Raw genomic sequence first — 21,227 nt, forward strand, 5'->3', positions numbered from 1 at the left:
AAATGCACTGAAACAAATGCTGGGAATTTCCTGTGTACTATCATAGCTTTGGTGTTGGTTTTTTTTTTGTGGTTTGTTTGTTTGTTTGTTTGTTTTTCATGAAAATGTTTGTACTTTTTTTATCATTGTCTTTTATGAAATATAATGTTCTAAAGATTGTGTTGGTTTGTTTATTCTGAGGTTCTGTGGAAAACATATCATCTTTGTGGTTTTTTTCTAGACAAAGCTCTCATTTTTTAGTGCTCAGAACCCCAAAGTAACAGCAAAAGGAAGGGATACACCTGTCCAAATATATCAGATTGGGCTGTGACAGGATCAAGCGTTAGGCTAGCAAAGAGTTTTCCCCTTTTTTGGTATTTATAAGCTTTCAGCTTTTGATTTTATTAGGCTAAATGACTCAATGTTTTTTCATACTTTTCCAAGACAGGATTGCTATTCTGTTGAATCTCCTAACGTTTCTTCTTTGTATATGAATTACTAGAATGGGAATAGAAGGATTCATCCATATTTCTCATGACATTGAATAGGAAGCTGGTTTTCTCAGGAATCATCAGTTATCCTTATTTTTATTTGTATCTTACAGCTATTAAAGTGTCAGATGGTTAGAGGTATTCAAGTAATTTTGGGAAGTACTTCAACTGGAGACAAATTATTTTTCAGGATTTTCTGAAATTACATTAATAAACTTCTTCAGGTATGTTTGATCAATACACTTTTCTGAAACACTGGCTATGGACTCTCACTGAAAGTGTCACCAGCTATGATATATTCAAAAACAGGAAAGAAGGCATTTTAAGTGTGTATAGCACAGTTAGAATCCTTAAACGCTCTTCTACCTTTGCTGTTACTTTTAAGCTGCTTTTACATCTATATCTCAAAAATCAGAATTGTGAGGTGAGTTTATCTGCTAATTATGTGGGGCTCTGAGTAAGTAATCCCACGTGACTTCATCTGTTGTGGGGTTCAGTGACAAAGTATAGGAGATGGTAGTTGTGGATTGTATTTGCTTGCTTTTCATGAGACACCTTTCAGATGTGTTTTGTTCACTTCCTTTGCAAAAAGAAATGTAGTTTATTAACTTCACGCAAGACTTTGGTTTATTCTCAGAGTTTCAGTAATGGAATTTCAATACGTTTTTTCCTGAGCTTATTTTGTGTTCTTTTTTCAAACCCCAAACTTTTATTCAGAAGGGCAGTACTGACAGAATACAGAAATACAGAACATTTTCATTCAGAAGAGTATTTGAAAACAAAGTCAGTATACATTCTTCCTAAAGCTGAGAGAATAAACAACTTGACTCTTACTGTTAGTGATTTACTATGAAATCTAAAGCTGTTGATACAATCAGATACTAAGTTCTTATCATTTATGGAAGTTTTAATTCACACATCTGAATTTTCATGATTAATGTCAGCTTCTATTCCACTGGCTCACTAACAACTGCTGTAGTTGAGGAAGAAAAGGGACTAAGGATAAAAACAACGGAGTAATGTCGATAACCAGCATCATTAGCTGGGAACACCACCTGGAAAAAAGAAAAACCAAAACAAGACAAGTGAGAATTGATTTCTAGATACAAGCCTTAATGGAACCATTGTGCTCATTTTATGTAACTTCACACAAAACTTCAGAAATATTCTCACTCTGAGCTGTGACTCTTGTACCACACAGTTTTTCCACTAGTTAAATATTTTTTCATTAAGAGTGTAAATATCACATTATTTAAAATATATTTACATATTTTAAAATGTATTTATTATCCAAGTTGTCTTTATTAAAAAAACCAAACAAAATGGAACGCCTATTATTTCAAGTGTTTGAATATTTGTATTGCTCTTATGAAGTCTGAACTTTGAGGAACAGAAATAAACAGTGCAACAGTAATTATCATTAGGCCAAAGTATGAAACATTGAGTTTTTTCAGTTCTACTTCCAAAGTATTAGTTAGAGAAGGACTGCATTAGTTCTTTGGCCACAGTATGAGAATAACCTTACATATGAATGATTTACCACAGCCCTGTTACTATCTCCCTGATCAGCACATGTCCTGTTCTTTGATTTCTCACTCTACATAGTACATTATTTTGTGTTGTGAGATGAGAGGTGTCAGCTTTTAAAATAGAGTGGTGGATACAGTCTGTGATGCACAGCTTGTGCTCCCTTCAATATTAATAGAGAAGATGCATACGAAAAAAACAGTGAACTGAGCAAAATGTGATCCCTACTGAGGCTCATTTTTAAGAAAGAAGGCTCTTGTAATCTAGATTAAAGTAATTTCTAGTCTCAAATATAGACTTCATAATTTTGATATATAATCAATTTATTTGCGTGCTGTAAATCTTTTATCTTCCCTCTTTTAGTTCAGTTATCACCGTAGGTGAGGCTATCCAGCATTAACCTTCTTTATTGTCACGTATAAGAATGTCATCTTTCATCTGTTTCAGGAAGGCAGAAACAAAACTTATCCCAGATGTTTTTCAGCTTTTCTCCAAGGAGATAAGGAATGGCTGAGCAGATCTGTCACAGTCCATCAAACAACTAATTTAGAACTGCTACTGCTACTCCTAAAAGGTCATAGGAAAGCCCTGGTGCTGTGGAGGGGAAGGGGACAGTCTCCAAGGAGTTTCACTTCCTGCAGCAGGCCTCCCTTGGTCCCTAGTTTGAACCACCTTCCTCTAACCAGTTTATTTGTCCCATGCAAATTAAAAAGGCATGTTATAATTTTTTTTTCTGTTGTAAACTGAGGATCCAAGCATCCAGAACACAGTACATACTTCCATTGCCTTTAAAAATCTAAATTATAAACCTTTTCTGTAGCCATATAAATACTGGGTCCAAAAGGCAGACAAATTCTTTTCCCAGGAGCCTTAACAGAGTACTCTACCTGTTGTTCTCTCTCAGGTGTTTAGAATAGTCACAGAAAGAATCACAGGCTTAAGCAGAGGTAGAATGATGGAAACCCTCTTCGTAAGTAACACATTTCAGAGCTTATTGAGAGTAACTAGGCTCTGTCATGAGTATGTTGTTACAAAGCTTTGAGACTGGGGATTTAGAGGGTCAGCATGAAAATACTTTAAAATCAATGTGTGCACTTAGTAACTGAAGCATAGATGTATTAAATAGCTTTATTCTTTGCAACCAAAGTACAGGAGAAAATGAATACTCACATCAACATGGTGTTGGAAGGCATTCAAACCCATATTCTTCCAGTAAGAGGTCGTGTCTAACTCAACCTTGTATATCCCTGCTCCAAATTGTTCTTTGGTTGTAAGCTCGGGGAGACCTCCTTTTTCATTGGTTTGTCTGTGTGGTGGTAGAAGAACACACTTTTATATTTTGGTCAAAACCCGAGAAAGATGCCATTTTTAGCAATTGAACTTGAGCAATGTGTAGCTTAAGTAATATGATGAATGCTTCTATTGATCTGGAATGGCTTATGTCCATCTGTATTATGGACGCTTCAGAGCTTATCTTGGCATTTGCTACTTCCACAATGACCACAGCAGATGGCTGCCTGCCATGTCGCTTCTCTGCATGATTTGGGAGTGAGCCAAAAACTGGCATTATTTTTCACAGACCCTTGGCAGAGTCTTGGGGTTAATTAAATGAACCTGCTCAGAGGGAAAACTTCACCACTGCTGTAAGCAATGTGGAAGCTCTATGATGCACATACTGTGCAACCAAGTAGGGTCAACTCTCATGATTTTTGCATCGTTTTCTTTCTTATTTAAATGTATTGAGTTGTTTTATTAGTGTAAATATTTTTTACAGTTGGCTATTTAGAAATTGGAGACCTACTATTTGAAAGGAATGACCTTAGGTCAGCTAACAGTCTAGCCTTATGGAATTCCCTACAGTTTGTATTGGCTGGTTAGTTTTCCATCCTCAACAAAGACATAGGTTTGTTTGGTTTGCAGGTGCTATCAGTGCTATCCAAAGCCCTAGTACTGGCTTGAAGCTCTACATTTTTGAACACCAACCCATTTAGGGTTCCAGAAGCAATGTTGAATGCTGTCTGTCAGTCATGACTCTTTGTTTGAAACCTATTTCTGTGAAATAAATTTTATAATACTAGTTTTTTATTAGGTAGGTTATCTGCAAATATCAGAGCTACCAGCATCTGATTTTAGTAGCTACTACCACTGTTTTGTGTTAAAGCTGCCAGATCTTTTTCTGAACATATTTGATTCAAATTGCATTGGATGGGGGGGGAGGGGAAGTCATTGTCCAGAGCATTACTTATGATTTTTCCTTTAATATAGCTTATAGTTATGAAGTGATAGAACACCATTTGTATTTTACAAGATGCTCTGTAGTCAGTTATCAGAACTTTTTAATCCATTCAGTTGTCATTATTTTTCTTTGTCATAGATGGATCATTGCTAGATAACTGGTCACTTCTCTAATAAGCTTTCTCAGATAATACCAAATATATCTTTAATTGAGAGCATTTATTTCAGAATCTCTTGCTAGCATCCCATTATTTACCAATTATTAAGGCTGGAGGGGTTGATTTAGTATTAGCATAACTGTTGTTTATCTTGATGTTACTCTGCTCTTTGTTTCAAATATTAAGTATGTTTTTAAGGCTTCAGTCAACATCCAGCTGTTTAGATGAGTGTCTTCCTATAAAGTCTCTAAGCTTATATTTGAAGATAAGTAAACTGAACATTCTCTTACTGGAAAATATCAAGCAATTCCAGTGACGGAATATGCGTGAAGTTTTCTTCTCACTTGAGAGGTGTGAGGCAATTTAAGTAGGACAATGTAAATAGGTTGCTTTCCCCACCTTGTACAATTATGTGTGACCTTCACTGTAGCTGTATTTTTCAAGGACACATATAGAAGCAGTGTCTGCCAGTCTGCCAGCCCACTGCTCCATGACAGCAAAGAACCACTTATGTACAGTTTCTTGAGAAATTTCTAGAAATGCATCTGAGTCTGGGATCCCCCTGTCAAAGTTCCTGTGCTATGCCAGCTTTAGCCCTTAGGAGCCCTTTCTCACTTTTTTTCCCCTGTGAAATAGGCTGTTAACATACCTGGAAAGGTCTCTGTTGAGATTTTGCAACTGTCTCGAGGAGGTAGGTGTGGAAGTGGAATATTGCTTGTTGAATAAAGAATGTTCATTCTGTGTATCCCCTAAGAATTTTTCCAATTTCATTTCAGATTATACTTGAAATAAAAATTGGTTTTGAGTTTTTAAAGTGTTCATATATACATTTCAAATTCTACAATTAAATTTTTTTTGAAGACATTGCAATGTTTAAATATCTGGAGATTCTTTTTGTTATTTGAGATGTGATTGCTTCTCTGTGGGGAAGAAGGTGAGAAAGCTTTATCCCCAAATGTTCTCCTTTTGGCCAAGTCCTTTGTCTTGAAGTAAAGAAGGTTATCAAATATGATGTGGGAAATGTTCAAAACAGTTTCTTTTTAAAGCTGTGGTGTTGTATGAAGTGAAAATCCACTTAGAAAGAAGGAAAATAGCCAGTAAAGGCAGGATTCCCAATCAGAGTCTTGGCTTCAAACTATAAGTAATATAAACCTTTGTAATGGAATTGAAGAAGAAGCGATAATTGAATCAAAGGATAGTTTAAAACACTTCCTTGTGCTTATAGGAATTATAAAGCATTATAAAACTGTTTTGGTAGTTGAAGTTGTAGAACATTTAAAAGGCGGTCTGCAGCAAATTAATTCAATAGTACGTTATCTTTCCTCTGAGCAAAAAAAACTCATGTTAGAATATGTGGAACTGGTCTTTCAACTATTTTACCTCTTCCCATTGCCTTTCCCGTCTTTCACTCATTATTTTAGTATGACTTACTTTGTATTTAACAGTTCCCAAGATCCATCTGCGGCTTCTTTATATAACTTAACTGGAATATTTGAAGCTGGAGTTCCTCGGAGTGAATCCAGAACTCTTATGTAAAGAGGATGCTTGGTGTCGGGAGAGTCCTTCAATAGGAAGAGAGAGTTTTTATGTTGCAAGAAGGGTATGCAATGGTGCATCTTAAAGCAGTAAGGAGTATTACTCTTCAGATTTACAGTAGAGACCATATTTTTCACAGCAAGATCACTGTGTACTGCAGAAACGTAACCTGAATCTGGGGTTCTCTATTTGCAGTGGCAATTTGAGCACAGCCCTCTGGAGTTGAGATATCTCTGATATCTTGTTGCCATTTTCTTAATTCTGCTGTAAACTTGATATTTGTTAGCCCCAGCAGCTACACAGGGATAGGAGAGGATGGCATGTTTCACTCCTAACGTGTTCATCACAGGCAGTGATGATGCCCTGATGTTTCACCTGTTCAAAGATAGAGCTGAATCAGGGCTTTGACCTTCCATTACCTGATTCTACAGATGAAAAGTGAGAAAATAGAGCTTTGTAGAAGGTGCTAGTCAGGGATGGTCTCAAAATAGCAGTCACTGATACCCATGTAATCATTGCAAAATGAATTGTGACGTAGATTGTTAAAAACTAAGACCCCTCTCTTTCACCCCCTCTTACAGTCTGGAACGTACTGAACATCTCATTGACCAGGAACCATGCCCTGTATCCCACCAGTGTATCAGCATGTATCTACAGTGCCTGTATGCCTAGACTCTTCTCACTCCCTTTCGGGAATGCAGGGATTCACTAGTGTTTCTTGTGAGACCTTGGAAAGAAGGGCTGCACTGCTACCAATGATTTTCCTGACTTTTACACCCTGGGAGCTCAATGAAAGTCTTAATTCCTCAACAAGGTTGGCCAGGTATTAATTTTCCCAAAGATCAGAGCTTGAGAGGAAATATCAGTAGTTGACGAGAGAGAGACAAGACTGTTGGAGAATTTCAGGCTGAGGCATCTGTGTTGCTAGCTTACTTTGCTGGAATAAATGAGCTCTCTGGAAGAAGATCCTGACTTTGGCTCTGTTCTTTCCTTGCCTCAATGAGTATTGAGATCCCTTCTTGCTTACATGAGGCTGAGCCGTATTGGGTAGAGCAGTAAGGCAAAAGTCAAGAGAAGGCCTTTCTCCAGCAACAGTCTCACAACTGGAAATGAAATCCCTCATGACACAGCTTGCTCATTATATTATGAAAGCTATCAGATTCTTTTCAACAGGCTCAAGGTTTGTTTTGTAGTGAATATGATAGTTTTTCCCTTTTTTGTTTTTCATTGGGTTTTGTGTAGTTGCTATGTCTAATGACAAGTGCTACTTCTGTAACCATGAAGTCCTCTCACTAATGACTAGAGAAGGAGAAAGGAGAACCAGAAGAGAGCAGCAGCAGAGAACCGCAGTCAATATATACTGTGACATCAAAATAATTGCAGTAGAATAGAATATTCTAATTTTTTGTCCATACTAATGAAAATAAAATGAAAAAGCTGGGTCTACATCAGTAGAAGGACTTAAATCCTGAGACACTTACCGATGGTGAGGCTTCGGAGCAAAATGTCAGGCCAGCTAAGAAAACAAGAAATACAGAAGAAAAAGCCATTTTGCCTACCACTACGAAGTCTCAGGGCCAAGAGGCAGAAACTGGTGGTATCCGTGATTTTTATATCAAGGTCTCTAAAATGAAGTTATCAGAAAACCCATATGACTTGTAACGTGGAGATTCATATTGTTTGCTTAGTAAACAATGAGAAAATAAGTAACCCATACAAACATGAACCTTGCCTGCAAACGTAAGTGTTCTATCCTTGCTCGTGGAAATACTGTGAATATTGCCTAGTTCAACTACAGTGATCAATGTTTTTCTAAACGATGTCTATTCTGTTATATTTTTCTCTTTTTAAATTGAGGAATAGTGCTGTATTGATCTCATATAGTTGAGGGAAATACAAATTTTGTGACAACTTAGCAATTTCACAGAATCACAGAATATGGTGAGTTGGACAGGACCAACAAGAATCATCAAGTCCAACCCTTAGCCCTGCACAGGACCATCCCCAAGAGTCACACCATGTGCCTGAGAATATCATCCAGACACTTACTGTACTCTGGCAGGCTTGGTGCTGTGACCTCTTCCCTGATTAGCGTGTTCCAATAGCCAACCACCCTCTGGGTGAAGAACCTTCTTCAAATATCCAACCTAAACTTCAGGCCATTGTCTTGGGCCCTGTCACTGGTCACCACAGAGAAGAGATCAGTGCCTTTCCCTTCTCTTCCCCTCACAAGGAAGTTGTAGACTGCGCTGAGGTCTCCCCTCAGTCTCCTCCAGGCTGAATAGACCAAGTGCCCTCAGCTGCTCCTCATATGGCTCTCCCTCAAAGCCCTTCACCATCTTCGTTGCCCTTCTTTGGATGCTCTGTAATAGCTTAATATCTTTCTTATATTGTGGTGTCCAAAACTGTACACAATGGTCAAGATGAGGTCTCACCAGTGCAGAGCAGAGCAGGACAATCCCCTCCCTTGACTGGCTGGTGATGCTTTGCCTGATGCCCTTCAGGACACGCTTACCCCTCCTGGCTGCCAGGGCACTGCTGACTCATATTCAGCTTGCTGTCGACCACGACCCCCAGTCCCTTTCTGTGGCACTGCTTTCCAGCATCTCATTCCCCAGTCTGTATGTACATGTGGGGTTGCCCCATCCCAGGGGCAGAATCCATCACTTTTCCCATGTTGAATGTCATATGTTTGGTGATTGCCTAGTCTTCTAATTTGTCAAGGTCTCCCTGCCTGCGAGGGAGACAACAGCTCCTCCCAGTTTTGTGTCATCTGCAAACTTGCTTAATATGCCTTCCAGTCCTGTGTCCAAGTAATTTATGAAGAGGCTGAAGAGGACAGGGCCTGAGATGGAGCCCTGCGGAACCCCACTAGTGGCAGGTTGCCAGCCTGATGTTACCCCATTCACTATTACCCTCTGTTTCAGTGCAAAATTATCTGTGTTTATGTTTTGGCTTAACTGAGTTTCACATGTTTACCTATTAAGGTGGTGTGGTGGCCTTCTTCCCACCTCTAATAAAAGGTAAGTGGGTAACATCTGGGCTATGTAGTTATTTTATGCATCCCCCATGGAGGAAAAATATGTTGGTTTCCAGCATTATAACCAGTTACCTACACAACCATTTCTGAACCACAGTTAAACTGTTTTAAGTCCTATCACTTTACTTGTCCCTTAGGTCACTACAAGTTCAGGACTTGCCCTGTACAACTGCATGTCAGCTCCTAGCAGAAGTATCTGCTTCGTTTTAGGGAAATGTTACTTCTTGAAATTAAACTTTGTCTTTCTTTGATCTTTGGTTAGACACATATACATACACTCTTACTAGGTTTATCTTGTCATCAGATGGATGACTACACACAGTATTTGTTTTGGTTTGGTTTTTGATGACTACATCTATATGAGCACATTTAGGTCCTATTTTGAGAGCTTGGCACACAGCCCACTGCAAATCCAGCCTCCTGGTTTTCAAGCTCCAGGAACATCAGGATCCCGTGAAATCTCCATGCTTCAAGATGGGTGCTGTTTTGAAACTTTGCACTGTTTACAAGTATTGTGTAATTATGGTAGTGTCCAGAAATCCAGGGGAAAAGCAACCAAACAAAGAAATATTAAAGGCAAGCTTTTGTAACTTGTACATTCACTTGGTATGCCAACATCCCAGCAAGCTCTGGGTGTAGAGATAAACTCCAAGGTCAGTGGCAAATGAGTGGTGATCGTGATTTCAGTATCTTTCTCTGTAATTTGTGTAACGCAGTTAAAACACAGTTCCTCTGCTTCAGGATGTTTTAAATACAATAGGCCACGAGTCTATGGAAATCACTGCTAAAGCCCTCAAAGTCTTTGGTCAGTTTATCAGCAACATTATTTGAATCACAGTCACTCTACAGCTTATTTTTTCCTATTTCTGAAAATATGAAGAGAATATTAAAATGATGCTTCTCTTTTAGGGCTTCTTTTTAATGATGGCTAGAGATTTGACTTACTACAGACTTAATTGGAATACAGTGGAGTAGGGTAACCCGCTGGGTTATATCAAATAATCACTTTAATACTGAAGTTGTCAGAAACAGTGCTACTTGAAATTATTTCAGAACTTCCTAGATTGATTGACCTGCAAATTTCCCTCTTGAAAAACCAGAGTGTTGAGATTTACCTGAAGTTTTAAATAAAGGTACACAGATTTAACACTTTCAGTTCTCTGGACATACAGTATTTGAACAGTGGTGTTCTGCTGCTCAGAATTCAGAATTTCCCCTTTTTTCCCTGTGACCTAGTTGAGAATGGGACCATCTCTTCCGCGTATAAACTAGGAGTAACATGGATGACTTTCTTATTTTGTGTATTTGGTAAATTTTTTAAGGTAGCACAACTCCATAAGTTTCTTATTTTGAGTCAGTGCATTTGGTGAGACTTTTTTAAGGTGGTGGAGGAAGGTAACAGAACTAAATTAAGTGCCATCTGGCATGTATTTTTGAGATGTCCTTTGCATTTCAACGCAAATAAAAAAAAAAAAAAGATACCTTAGAACACAATAAAACTTCACCAATGGAGTCAAGACTGTTTTAAAGAAGTAATGTTTTATTGACTTGTCTGAAGTTTGCCAGGTTACAAAATGAAAAAAAAAAAACCAAAACAAACAATCTAATGTAGCAAAACATTATGCATTAGCAGTAGGAAAACCCTTCCTCCTAAAAGCCTATGATAGTTCTAGTGGAGGAGAGTTTTTGTACAAGGACAGTACATGTTTATTCCTGGGGCTCAGTGACAACAGCAGTGGTTGAATAGGAGTAAGGACTGAGGAGAGCGGCAATGGTATAGTGGCGGTGACCAGAATCATTAGCAGTGAAGACCACCTGGAAAAGAGAAAACTTGTGATCATGATGACCAACAGACATTCAAAACTACAGTATTAAGAACAAAGAAGCCCATGCCATTTCATCTGCAGCGTACCTTGCCAGTTTCTGTTCAGTGATTTTACCTTTCTGAAGGGTAATGCTCCTCTTTACTTTGTGATGCTTGCTGAGGACTGAGAAATTTGTGAGATTTGGACCGAGGTCCACAAAGAGCTTTGGCTGTGGAGAAGCTAGATGGAGAGCCGAGCCAGGCAACTACTTTGTGGATGTGGAATGGGAGGATGAGGGGGTGGTATCTCAAGTGACCAATGAGAAAGACTGGGTTGAAATTCCACCTGGTGAATTTAAATAGAACCTCTGTGTGAGGTGTCCGAACAAGGTACAAGTTGGAGCCCAAAGCTTCTTTCTGTACTTCAGTGCCCCCTCCTGTTTTTGGCACCACTGGTGGTGGGTCAGTTCTTGCATTAAGAACTGAGTGGCTGGACTTACCAGAACAAAGGAAAAACCCTTGACCTAAGACAATTCTAATTTACTGCTCTCTAAATCAGTCCATTGGAGCTTGGGACACCCAGTTGCCAGGAGAATGTCACCACCTGGGTTAAGCTCAAGCTTTCTTTGGCTCTCATTAGCTTAATATTTGATCTATTTTCTAAACCATCTAAACTTTCTACAAGAGGACTAGCAAGCTCTCTCCTATGTCCCAGTCCTGACAAAGTCTAAGGCTCCTGGATGTGAAGACTGTAGGCTTCAGTTACCTTGTACGCAGACACAGACTTATTGAATTCTACCCACTTACCAGGCTAGTTTGCTGACCTGTAGGCTATTTTTACAAGGAAAAGCTTATTCAACAGCCTGGCTGGAACGGTCTCAATCAGGCACTTTTAAGCATCTTATGAGGTGAAGCACTTACAACTTTTAGTCACCCAAATGGTTAGGGAATTTTTTTGAGTTTTTGTTTATTTGACTTAATTCACCCAAACTGCACCTCAAACTTTTATGGACCTGTTTTAGTCTTCCACAGAGCTTCATAAACTTGTGGTTTAAAATGTTCTACAACACTACCAATAGCTATTCCAGACTACTTAAACTGGAGAAACTCAAGTTCAATGACAGTTTAAGCCTGAAGAATTTAAGTAGATTTTTGGATGTGCTAAGTAAATGTAGTAAATAGAGCATAAAGTAAATCAGTGTAGGTCTGAAAGCAAAAGGAGGGACAGGACATGATTATATTGCTGGCCTGCTGATGAAATATGAGTATCGATGAAATCACTAATTTTTCCTTTCCCACTATGCTTATTTCTTTATATTTTTATGCCTTCTTTTTTTTTTAAGTTGCATATTTTAGTACTGAACATCATTAAAAAAATGACACACCAGAAAGAGTTGTTTTTTCCCCATAATTACAGGGCTGTACCTTTTTTATTTTCTTATTTGCTTTGATAAATCCTGTCTGCTTTTGAATAGTATAGCTCTTTTTTAACAAAGATCCCTACTGGTATGAATGGGTGAATGTGCACAGCTCCACTTTGGAAGAGCTGTGTTAGTATTTGCAGGGAAGTTGGCTACTTCCTTTGGCTTAGTTTTTACTTTGTTTTTACTGCCTTTATTTGCCCAATGTTGTGTGGCAGCAAACCATTTCACTGAATGATGCTGCTCCTTCGGTATTAAAGGACTGTATTTGTTCTTTCCAGCTGATAACACTACATAGTCAGTGTATACAGGTTATTAATTATATTTGCAACTACTTACATCAGCGTATTCATGGAATGGAGAAAGCCCAAGCGCCTTCCAGTAAGAGCTGGTGTAAAACTTAAGCCTGTATACTCCTTCTACAAACTGTTCGTCTGTTGTGAGCCCATGGATCTCCCCATACTCAGTGGTTTTCCTGTAATGAGAAAATATCTGCATAAATATTTTATACTTTTATTCAGATGTTGTTCAGAAACAGTGTGGAATATTAAACAGCAGATTTGCCAAATTCTACATTGATCAGTTTCTAATCATCTGAAATAATTCCCTCCTCCTACGTAGTGCGTGTTTCCATATTGCAGAGTCTGCCATTGCTACCAACTCATCCATATACACCACAAATCAAATGCCTCTTTTCGTATCATGTACCAAGTGCCCTCTGTCAGAGTCTTAGGAAAAAGACTGTCATGATGAAAGGCAAGATCCCAAATCTCAAAATATAATTAAGGAGAGAAGAGAAATTCTAGTGGAAAATTATTTCTAGTTCTCTAGTTATTAGCACTGAGGCTATAGGTTGTACGCTTATACACTGATGTGATTTTATGTGACCCTGAGCGGTAGGGTATTGAAAAAGCAATTTAACATCACAAGATTTTATTAATTTGAATTATAATGCCTTGGTTGAAGAGCAAGGGTCTTTTCCACTGGGTACCATATAAATGAGCAATAGGCATTCCCACCTTAGAGATTATGTACCCATCTAGTAACAAAAAACTGTGCGGGAAGGAAGTGAAGAAGAAAGAGGGAAGTATAGCTGGCATTGCACACCATTTGTTTTAAAAGGAACTTTTTGAAGCTTTTTTGAAGCTTTCTATGACAGCTATTTAAATGTTTACATACTTAGCTCCTAAACACTGTTTATCTCATTTCCCTTTTTTCCATTTTTAAACCTTTGTTTGTTTGGTTTTTTCTTTTTGTTGTTGTTTTTTTTTTTCTGCTAGACACATTTATTTGATATTCATAGCATTTCATAAAAACATGATGTAGTTGAAGGAAAAATGAAGAAAGTCTTGACTGGAAGACCTAGTAGAACTTTCCCATCTTATGGCAAGGAGTAACTGTCTAGGTAGCAAAAAAAAAAAAAGCTAGAGTAAGAAGAGAGAAAGTGAAGAAAGCACAGCTTATCCAAGACAGAATCAGGTATGCTATCGGAGCTTTTGTTTCCCAGTCACTGTCTCCTCTTTCATCTTATTTGCTATCTTTGGTTAATGGTGGTGAATGAAAAAGACTGAATGACAGACCTTTTGCTTAAATTAAGAGGGAGTAGGATGGAGAATCCCATGATAATTTTCATGTTTTCTTTTATGTCAAGACTACTAAAAGTCTTACTGGTCCAAGTGTAATCAACTGTATCCGGGATAGATCAAACCAGCAGAAAATCCAAGCCCTATTTGAAACATCTCACAGGCAATTTGTGAAGTGCACACATCTGTTTTCCTTTGCTTTAATTAGTAATTCCTGATTTAATCTATATTGCTTTAAGAAAAAGAGGAAGAATTCATTGGCAAGTGTCCTTGAAACTGTGAAGCAGAATAGCTGAGATTCTGCAGAAGTGTTCAGAGAACAAATTAGCAATCTATGTACTTCTGCTTGCAAGTTGGATAGTCCAGACAAAAACCAGTTAAAAGGGAAAATGGTGTCAGTCTCAAAATCTTTGTCCAGACAAACAAATACATTTTAGTTTGAATAAAGTTTGGATGCAGCTTGAACAGTGCTTGCCCTAATGGGTGCTGACCCAGAGCTGCAGATGCTCCCCACCCAGAACAGCTGGGAAACTGGAAACAAGCGTTCACTTGAAAAGGCATGCCCAGTACCAGAAGTTAATAGCTCTTTATTTTTTTTAATTAAGTGGTAGCCATTCAGTGCAAGTGGTCTCACAAGGAAACCCTTCATAATTACTACTTCATTGACTGCCAACAGGACAGTGTGTGATTCAGAACCAGGAGGGGATCAGCACAAGGCAGAGGATGCTCTGCATTCAGTGCTGGTAGCAAAATGCTGCAAGTGATTCCTTCTGATCAGCGCTTGTCTCTGAACACTCTGTCTGAGTGGGGCAATAAATATAGTATGGTTGCTTATTCTTAATGGGATGTGGACTGCCAGTGTCTGCTGTAAGACAGACAGTTAAGTTAAAAAAGCTGTGCTTTTCCTGTTAAGTTACTACAGCACCAGCCTAGACTGCAACCCTGATCCTCTTTTTCACTGTCTAGACCTTGGTTGTATATTGTGTGCAGGTTAAATCTACACTGTCTGTACAGTGATGTTTACAAACTGCTATACACATACTGCACTGAGATAAACTATGCTCTGAGATGCAGACTTCTGAAGAAATATATAAGGAATACGAACTATTATTCTGGAGTTAAAAAAAAAAAAAAGAGGGTTGGGGAACCACTTCAAATATGCTGCACTCTTTTCTTTCATGATTTGCACTTCTGTTGCATGAAAGTCATGTTAGTGACTGCAACTCTTGAACTATGCGATAAGACCTAGATTTCCAAAAACTTGTGAGGAGTCAGAAGGTCAAAGCTAGTCATGGGAGCAGCTCATATAGAATACAAATCACATGCTTCCCAGGTCTCTGTGCCCTAAAGTCTTCCTCAGTATGTGTATCAGCTCAAGTTATCTCTTCCTGCATATTTTTAGCTCGTATCTCTTCTTGATTATTTTTAGCTAGAGTCATTTTGAAATAAGCCTGTTAATAAAGGTAGCTGTTGCTATGCTAACTCTCCCCTGCCCCTTAAATACATTAAATACTCCAAATTCAACAGTTACTAGTTGCATTTACTTAATTCCATAAAGTGTGTTAGCAAAGTAAAAATAAGGAAAAAAATAAGGAAAACTTTTTGTAAACATTTGTACAAAATGTAACTTTTCCATATGTATCTGCTAGGTACTGTAATTTCGAAATATTGTTCACCTGACAGGAGTATTTACAGATGGTGGTTTTGGACTGCATTCGTATTTTCACTTGGTCTAACACAGGGAAATTCTGGCTTCCCCAAAAGAATAAAATTTCAATCTCATATGAAAACCCTGTTCAAAGTGTCATCAGCTGATGTCAATGAAAGCAGCCTTGGGGAAGATGCAATTCAAGGGAAAGGTCAACATCTTTAGCTGCAATAAAAGTTATGATTTAATGTTCCTTTACTGCCATCCCCCAGCAAAATGGTTCTCACCTAAGCCTAGGGTAATCTTCTCAATTTATATTTAAGAAGAAATGATTTGATTTTCCTGGGTGTAGTAACATAAAGTATCAACAGAGGTTGACTGTGAACTATGAGATTTGTCTCCTTGGGCTTGCTGTGAGCAGCATTGCAAGCTGAACAAGATAACACTGTTATGCCCTAAAAGAGAGGGCATTTAACAATAATGTTACATTTATCTTATTCCTCTGTAAATTGTATTTTGTATTAGATGTTAAAGAACACTTGATGAAACATTTGAAATAATTTGGTTTTCCAATAATGACAGAAATACCCACTGGGGATAGGACATTATCCTTGTCTCTGCTTTATTTGAAAACAATGTGTTAGTGTTTCATGGAGTTTCTCTATTTGTTGAAGTATATAAATCCATTTTTAGTCATTTGTTCCTAGATTAACACTCAGCATTTGGGAGTGGAGATGTTTGTTTCTCCTTCAGTATTGTAATATTTCTTCTTATTTTTCAATGGGGAAAAGTATTTTTTGTTTTGAATTTTATGAAAAGAAACCATTCAGCTGGAGAGAAATCTGTCTCTCTCTCTCCTTATAGTCTTCTCTATGTCTTTTCTTTTTTCTCTGTAGCTTTTATGTAAATCATGCTATAAAAAAATCCTAGTAAAAGACAGTTGAATGTTCTGGTGACTCCTGTCCATGCTTGTGCTTGTCATTCAGTGCTTGATTATTGTGCTGTGACTAGAGATTTCTCTTGACTTATTCAAAAGTCTGATTCAACGAGTTGTTGCAATGAAAGTTAAATGTGTGAATACCTCCTCTATCTGAAGTTTAGTAAACTGTGTTCCTCTGTTACCCATACATTTCTCACATATTGAAGATGTCAGCATCCTTGCCTGATCCTCAGTGATGTTCTAAGGGTGCTTTGTAGGTATTAAGCTGTCATTATGGCAAAAGCCATGCAGATTTATGGAAATGACCACAAACAAATCCTGAGATTGTGCTTCTATGTTGTGTTACAAAAGGACTTTCTGAAACTTTCTGGTCAAGGAATTTCTTCCAACCATCCCATTTGTCACACAGGAGAAGACAATTAATGTGCTTTACTATCTGCATGTGTACAGGCAAAGCCTACAGAGAAGATTTTGTGTATGACAGCTGCAAATGAAGCTCAATATGGATTGTATATGAGGATAGTTTAGTCTGGATTATCTACAAAATGCTGGTAAATAGGCTTTTTTTTTTTCTTCTTCTTTCTATAGAAAGGAAAGTTAATACTGAAGCTAGGAGAAAAATTAGTCATTAAACATATTCACTTACAAAGCTAAGACTAGCATCTCAGTGTATTTTTGCAATTAACATTTCAGTCATGGACAAGTTCCACTTGAATCTGATGGATTTTAGGCCAGTATTTGTGTGCTGCTAACAGTGATGGTGTGGCAAACAACGCTTTTTTGATCAGAGCTCTGTTCCCTTTTTTTCTCAGTTGTTTGCCCAAGGAGTCCTGAAAAGTCCGTAAGACCACACAACTTACCCAGTAGCAAAGTCCTGCCAGCTTCCATCTTCAGCCTGTTTAAAAACTTGAACAGCTACATTGGATGCAGGACTTCCTCTGACTGCATCCAGCACTTTCACCATAAGAGGGCATTTGGAATCAACAGAGCCATGGGAGACCTTGGGGAAAGGAGGAGAAGTTGTATAGGAACTGTTCACCAGCCCTGCAAAAACCTTCTTTCAAAGAAAAGATAGGTTCTAACTGCAGAATAACTGTTCAATTAAAAGTAGTTCTCTGACAAATGCCGTTCAAAGCTAGTTCACAAACATCTATTTCTTAAGCAGGGTATCTCAGAGATTTACACTGATAACTTTGTTACACACCCACATGCAGATTGCTTCATAAATATTTAGAGTTGCATATGATCTTAGGAAAATGTTATAATAAGAACACAAATAAGAAAATAGTAAATTATTATAAGTGCAGACAGAGTATGTTAGCCAGAGAAACCAATGAAGAAATACTTATGACATCCTAAGGTTGAAAGAATATCCCTTTCTTAATCTTCATTACATTACAACAAATCCTTAGTCATACTTCAAAAATATTTTTTAGTGCTTTGGAGCACTTGTTTGGCAAAGAACCTCTTTATTGAAAATATGGGGTGTGAGTCATGAACAGATAAAAACAGACAGAAAAAAAAAGGCCACATCCCTAGATCCCACTTCCATAATATCTTAAAATAGATGGGTAAATGGCAACAAGGAGCAATTTTCAGAATTCTGAAGATGCTACATAAAAAACCCAGTAGTAAAATAACATTTCAGCAAAACCCAGTGGTTACAGAATTTCATGGATGATGAGGAGGATGCTAGTCATCTAGAAAATCTAGATTATCATTCTTGTAATGATTGAGTTTGAATACAAAGAGACTCACCAGTGGTGCAGCTTCAGAGAAAAATACCAGTCCAGCTAAGAAAACAAACAGCACAGACTGAAAGGCCATTCTGTTTGCTGTTAGTGAGCCTTGGTGCCAGCAGCTAGGAGTGGAGGGGATTTGGGATTTTATAGCCAATCTGACAACAAAACAGGCTGCTTATTGGGTGCCCATATGACTCCAAAACTGCTGATTCCGATTATTTGCTTAGTAAATAGCCCAGTCCTAGAGTCAGTCCATGAATAGCACTTCCATTGAAGTCAATGGAAGGACTGCAGGATCATTAGAGCAAAGAAAATAAGTAACGGGACACAAACATGACCCTTGCCTGGGGAGATTAGACTAGTAGAAAGCCCTTCACAAAATAACGCAAATGACCTTTGTTTGCCCAGAAGTCATCCAGTTTTAGGACATCTTCCTTATCTTGCCCTCAGGTTGTGCACAAAAATGCCCCAAGGGCTTTTCTGCACCTGCCCCTTGTTTCTTCTCAATGTATTCAGTGCTTTCTGGAGATCAGATCCTACATATGGATGCAGACCCACTATATGTGTGATGGAGTTTGTTCACTGTCTGGCTCAAGCAGTACTAATGATCCTTGATGGGAGACAGATTCCCAAACAGTCTCCCTGCTTGTGGGAAAAGAGCAATGTTTCTTTTTTGAGACCCAATTTAGATAGGATCTGACAAAATCTGTCACTCAGTGGAAGTTCCTAATGATTCACCTTTCCTCATCCTTAGGTAGATACTGAGGTCTCCTCTTAGTCACTGGAATCTGTCCCCTTGGGATGCTAAAGGTATCTGAGAAGTGAAATGAGCCCTCTCATGCACTGTGTACCCCAGAAGAAGCCAAGGCAGCTAACATAGCCTGGCAGCTTATGTTAACATCTGGCTAACATTCTTGTTGCCAAACCCTTATTATGCTGGGAATATTATTGTTATGCGCCGAAATGTACATTTTAGGGGTTTTTCAGGGGTGAACTTAGCCCCAGCCTAAGCTGGGAGGTCTCAGCTGGGGGGAGTTAGCATGGTATAGCTGGGCTTCTTCAGGTGCATCACATAAAAATTGTCCATTCTGTACCTTGTGCTGGTCGAGACACAAAGAAACAGCCCTGTTTGGCATTTCCTTCTCCCGATGGCCCAAACAACCCTCAGTCTACACTTCTCAGGAGCTGGCACACTTATTGTTTACTGATTTCACAGTATTCTAATAAAAAAGGAGTTTTACCCCTTAACTTGAATGAGATTATGATGAAGGTCTAAAAGAGAAATCATGGATGGTATTCTCCAAGGGCTTTTCATGCCTTCAGGCTGCTTTATGCTTTATGCTCTTCAGGCAAAGTTGATTTTTGAAAAAAAAAAAAATCTCTAATACAGCAATCCCCTGAACTGGGATCAAAGTGCCCTTTGTCCTTACAGCAAAGCAGGCTGATATGTAGGTAGCATTCTACACACACTTGCCTGCATGGAAAAGTCAGTGCGAGGTGCCCAGCAGTAACAAAGCATGCTGCAATACAACACTTGTGTGTTATATTCAGATCTCATAAAGTTAAATACTGCTCTTAGGTCTGTGCACCAACACTTTACTTCATTATTTTGCTCTCATTGCTTGTAAATATTTCTCTGAGGCAATACAGCTTTGCAAGTCTGGAAGAGAAATTGTCTGTATTCTGGGGCAGTAGGCTATCCTGTGTTTTGCTATCAGCTCTTCTGCAAGGAAATAATGCTAAGGAGATAATTATACTGGCACTTGTCTGCATGAGAAATTGCTCTGCTATTGGAGAATTGCTTTAAAAAATAATGATTTTTTCCTAGGTTTTCCTGCAAAGTAGCAGTTTCTGAAAAATCAGGTCTACAGGGTTAGTACATTTCAGCTGTCCATATTATCTATTTTGCTTCCCTCTTTTATAACATTGACGTTTTGGCAGCTCTTTTTTAAAGTGCATAAGGAACATGAAAAATTCTCACCCCAACATGAATTTTTTTCCTTGTCCTTCATTTGCTGTTTTGTTTGTTTTTCAGCTCTCACCATCCCATACATAACCTGGATAGGGATATTTTGCCTATTAGCAGGGGCACCAGTATGAGTGGAAATGATACTTTGTGTATTTGTGAATCTCCATTCACACATTTTGCACATAACTAGATTATTTCTGTAAGTTCTAAGATACTGGTGGACTCAGTGAGAAGGTAAAAAAAAAAAAAGTATCTTTTATATCTCTGATTATGAAGAGTCTAGAATTTATAAAGAATTCCATTAAAATCCTATGTGAAAACCTAATTTAAAATTACTAGTGAAAGCAATGCTAGATAGATCCTCCTCCTTCCATTGTTAGTCTCAACTTAGTGTCACAATATGGCAATGTTTTCTGTAAAACGTGGGTGAGGGCTAGGAATTTGGTACAGCTGGCTGAGAATGGTGAGTGATTCCCTTGATGGAGAATCAAAACATGATTGTGGCAGGGAAAAGGAGAAAGGGGTAGGTAACTACTGAGGGTCCACCAAGTGCTGATTGACTCTTACCTGTTGTTGTTAAACATTTTCTGTGCAATGGCATTCTGAAGCTTGTAAACTAAATAACTTATCGCAGATTAAAAAATATCTAATGAAAATGAAACTAAATGGGGCTGACCACTGAGATGTAAGTGGGTCTGGGAAACTAGAAGGAGCAGGGAAGCTGCCATGAAGAGCAGGAAGCAGTGCAGATCCCAGAGACTAGCAGGATACATGCCACAGGAAAGTGGAAAGTGGTGCAACACAGAGCCTTAGCACAGAGCAGTAGCATAAAAGTTCTTTAGTATGAAAAGAGTAGACAGACTCACTGAAAATTCATCAGAAAGAGTAGGGTTACAGTAGGGTTACAAAGCTAATACAGAGAGAGTGTAAGGCTGTCTGGGGGCTAGGGTATATACAAAACCTGGGAGAAGGGGTGCTCACCCAGCATACAGGGTGATTAGGGGGATGGAGGAAAGAACGACAAAGAGTCCCCGGTGTGCACAGTAACCTCAGCTTTATGGAAGCCAGGAAGTATGAGACCCCCAGTTATGGAAAAATTTAGATAATCCTCAAGTATGTGAATGCTTTAAGGCTTATCTGAATTCCAAATCAGT

The 21,227-nt window shown here is 38.4% G+C and overlaps 2 protein-coding genes across 2 annotated transcripts; both read right to left on the reverse strand.

Moving 5' to 3' along the window:
* Nucleotides 1-1,070: 1,070 nt before the first annotated feature.
* Nucleotides 1,071-7,574, reverse strand: LOC126642343 (transthyretin-like). The gene is made up of 4 exons (XM_050319867.1): nucleotides 7,408-7,574; nucleotides 5,822-5,952; nucleotides 3,168-3,303; nucleotides 1,071-1,525 (listed from the first exon to the last, which is right to left on the reverse strand). The coding sequence occupies exons 1-4, from the start codon at nucleotides 7,474-7,476 to the stop codon at nucleotides 1,418-1,420; spliced, it is 444 nt and encodes a 147-aa protein (XP_050175824.1). The 5' UTR covers nucleotides 7,477-7,574; the 3' UTR covers nucleotides 1,071-1,417.
* A 2,912-nt stretch (nucleotides 7,575-10,486) lies between these two features.
* On the reverse strand, nucleotides 10,487-18,295 carry LOC126642338 (transthyretin). The gene is made up of 4 exons (XM_050319853.1): nucleotides 18,121-18,295; nucleotides 17,223-17,362; nucleotides 12,531-12,666; nucleotides 10,487-10,781 (listed from the first exon to the last, which is right to left on the reverse strand). The coding sequence occupies exons 1-4, from the start codon at nucleotides 18,187-18,189 to the stop codon at nucleotides 10,674-10,676; spliced, it is 453 nt and encodes a 150-aa protein (XP_050175810.1). The 5' UTR covers nucleotides 18,190-18,295; the 3' UTR covers nucleotides 10,487-10,673.
* Nucleotides 18,296-21,227: the final 2,932 nt, after the last annotated feature.

Source organism: Myiozetetes cayanensis, unplaced genomic scaffold (genome assembly GCF_022539395.1).
Source record: "Myiozetetes cayanensis isolate MyiCay16 unplaced genomic scaffold, myiCay2020 scf1, whole genome shotgun sequence".
In the NCBI taxonomy this organism is placed as follows: domain Eukaryota; kingdom Metazoa; phylum Chordata; class Aves; order Passeriformes; family Tyrannidae; genus Myiozetetes; species Myiozetetes cayanensis.

Bases quoted from the DNA above. Each gene is read 5' to 3' on its own strand.
- LOC126642343 (XM_050319867.1), bottom strand. From the start codon at position 7,476: ATGGCTTTTTCTTCTGTATTTCTTGTTTTCTTAGCTGGCCTGACATTT. The intron at 5,953-7,407 runs GTAAGTGTCTCA...TTCCTATTGAAG, and splicing joins GCTCCGAAGCCTCACCATCG to GACTCTCCCGACACCAAGCA. The intron at 1,526-3,167 runs GTGAGTATTCAT...TCTTTTTTCCAG, and splicing joins CCTTCCAACACCATGTTGAT to GTGGTGTTCCCAGCTAATGA.
- LOC126642338 (XM_050319853.1), bottom strand. From the start codon at position 18,189: ATGGCCTTTCAGTCTGTGCTGTTTGTTTTCTTAGCTGGACTGGTATTT. The intron at 17,363-18,120 runs GTGAGTCTCTTT...CCTTTCCCCAAG, and splicing joins TCTCTGAAGCTGCACCACTG to GTCTCCCATGGCTCTGTTGA. The intron at 10,782-12,530 runs GTAAGTAGTTGC...TCTCTTTTCCAG, and splicing joins CATTCCATGAATACGCTGAT to GTGGTCTTCACTGCTAATGA.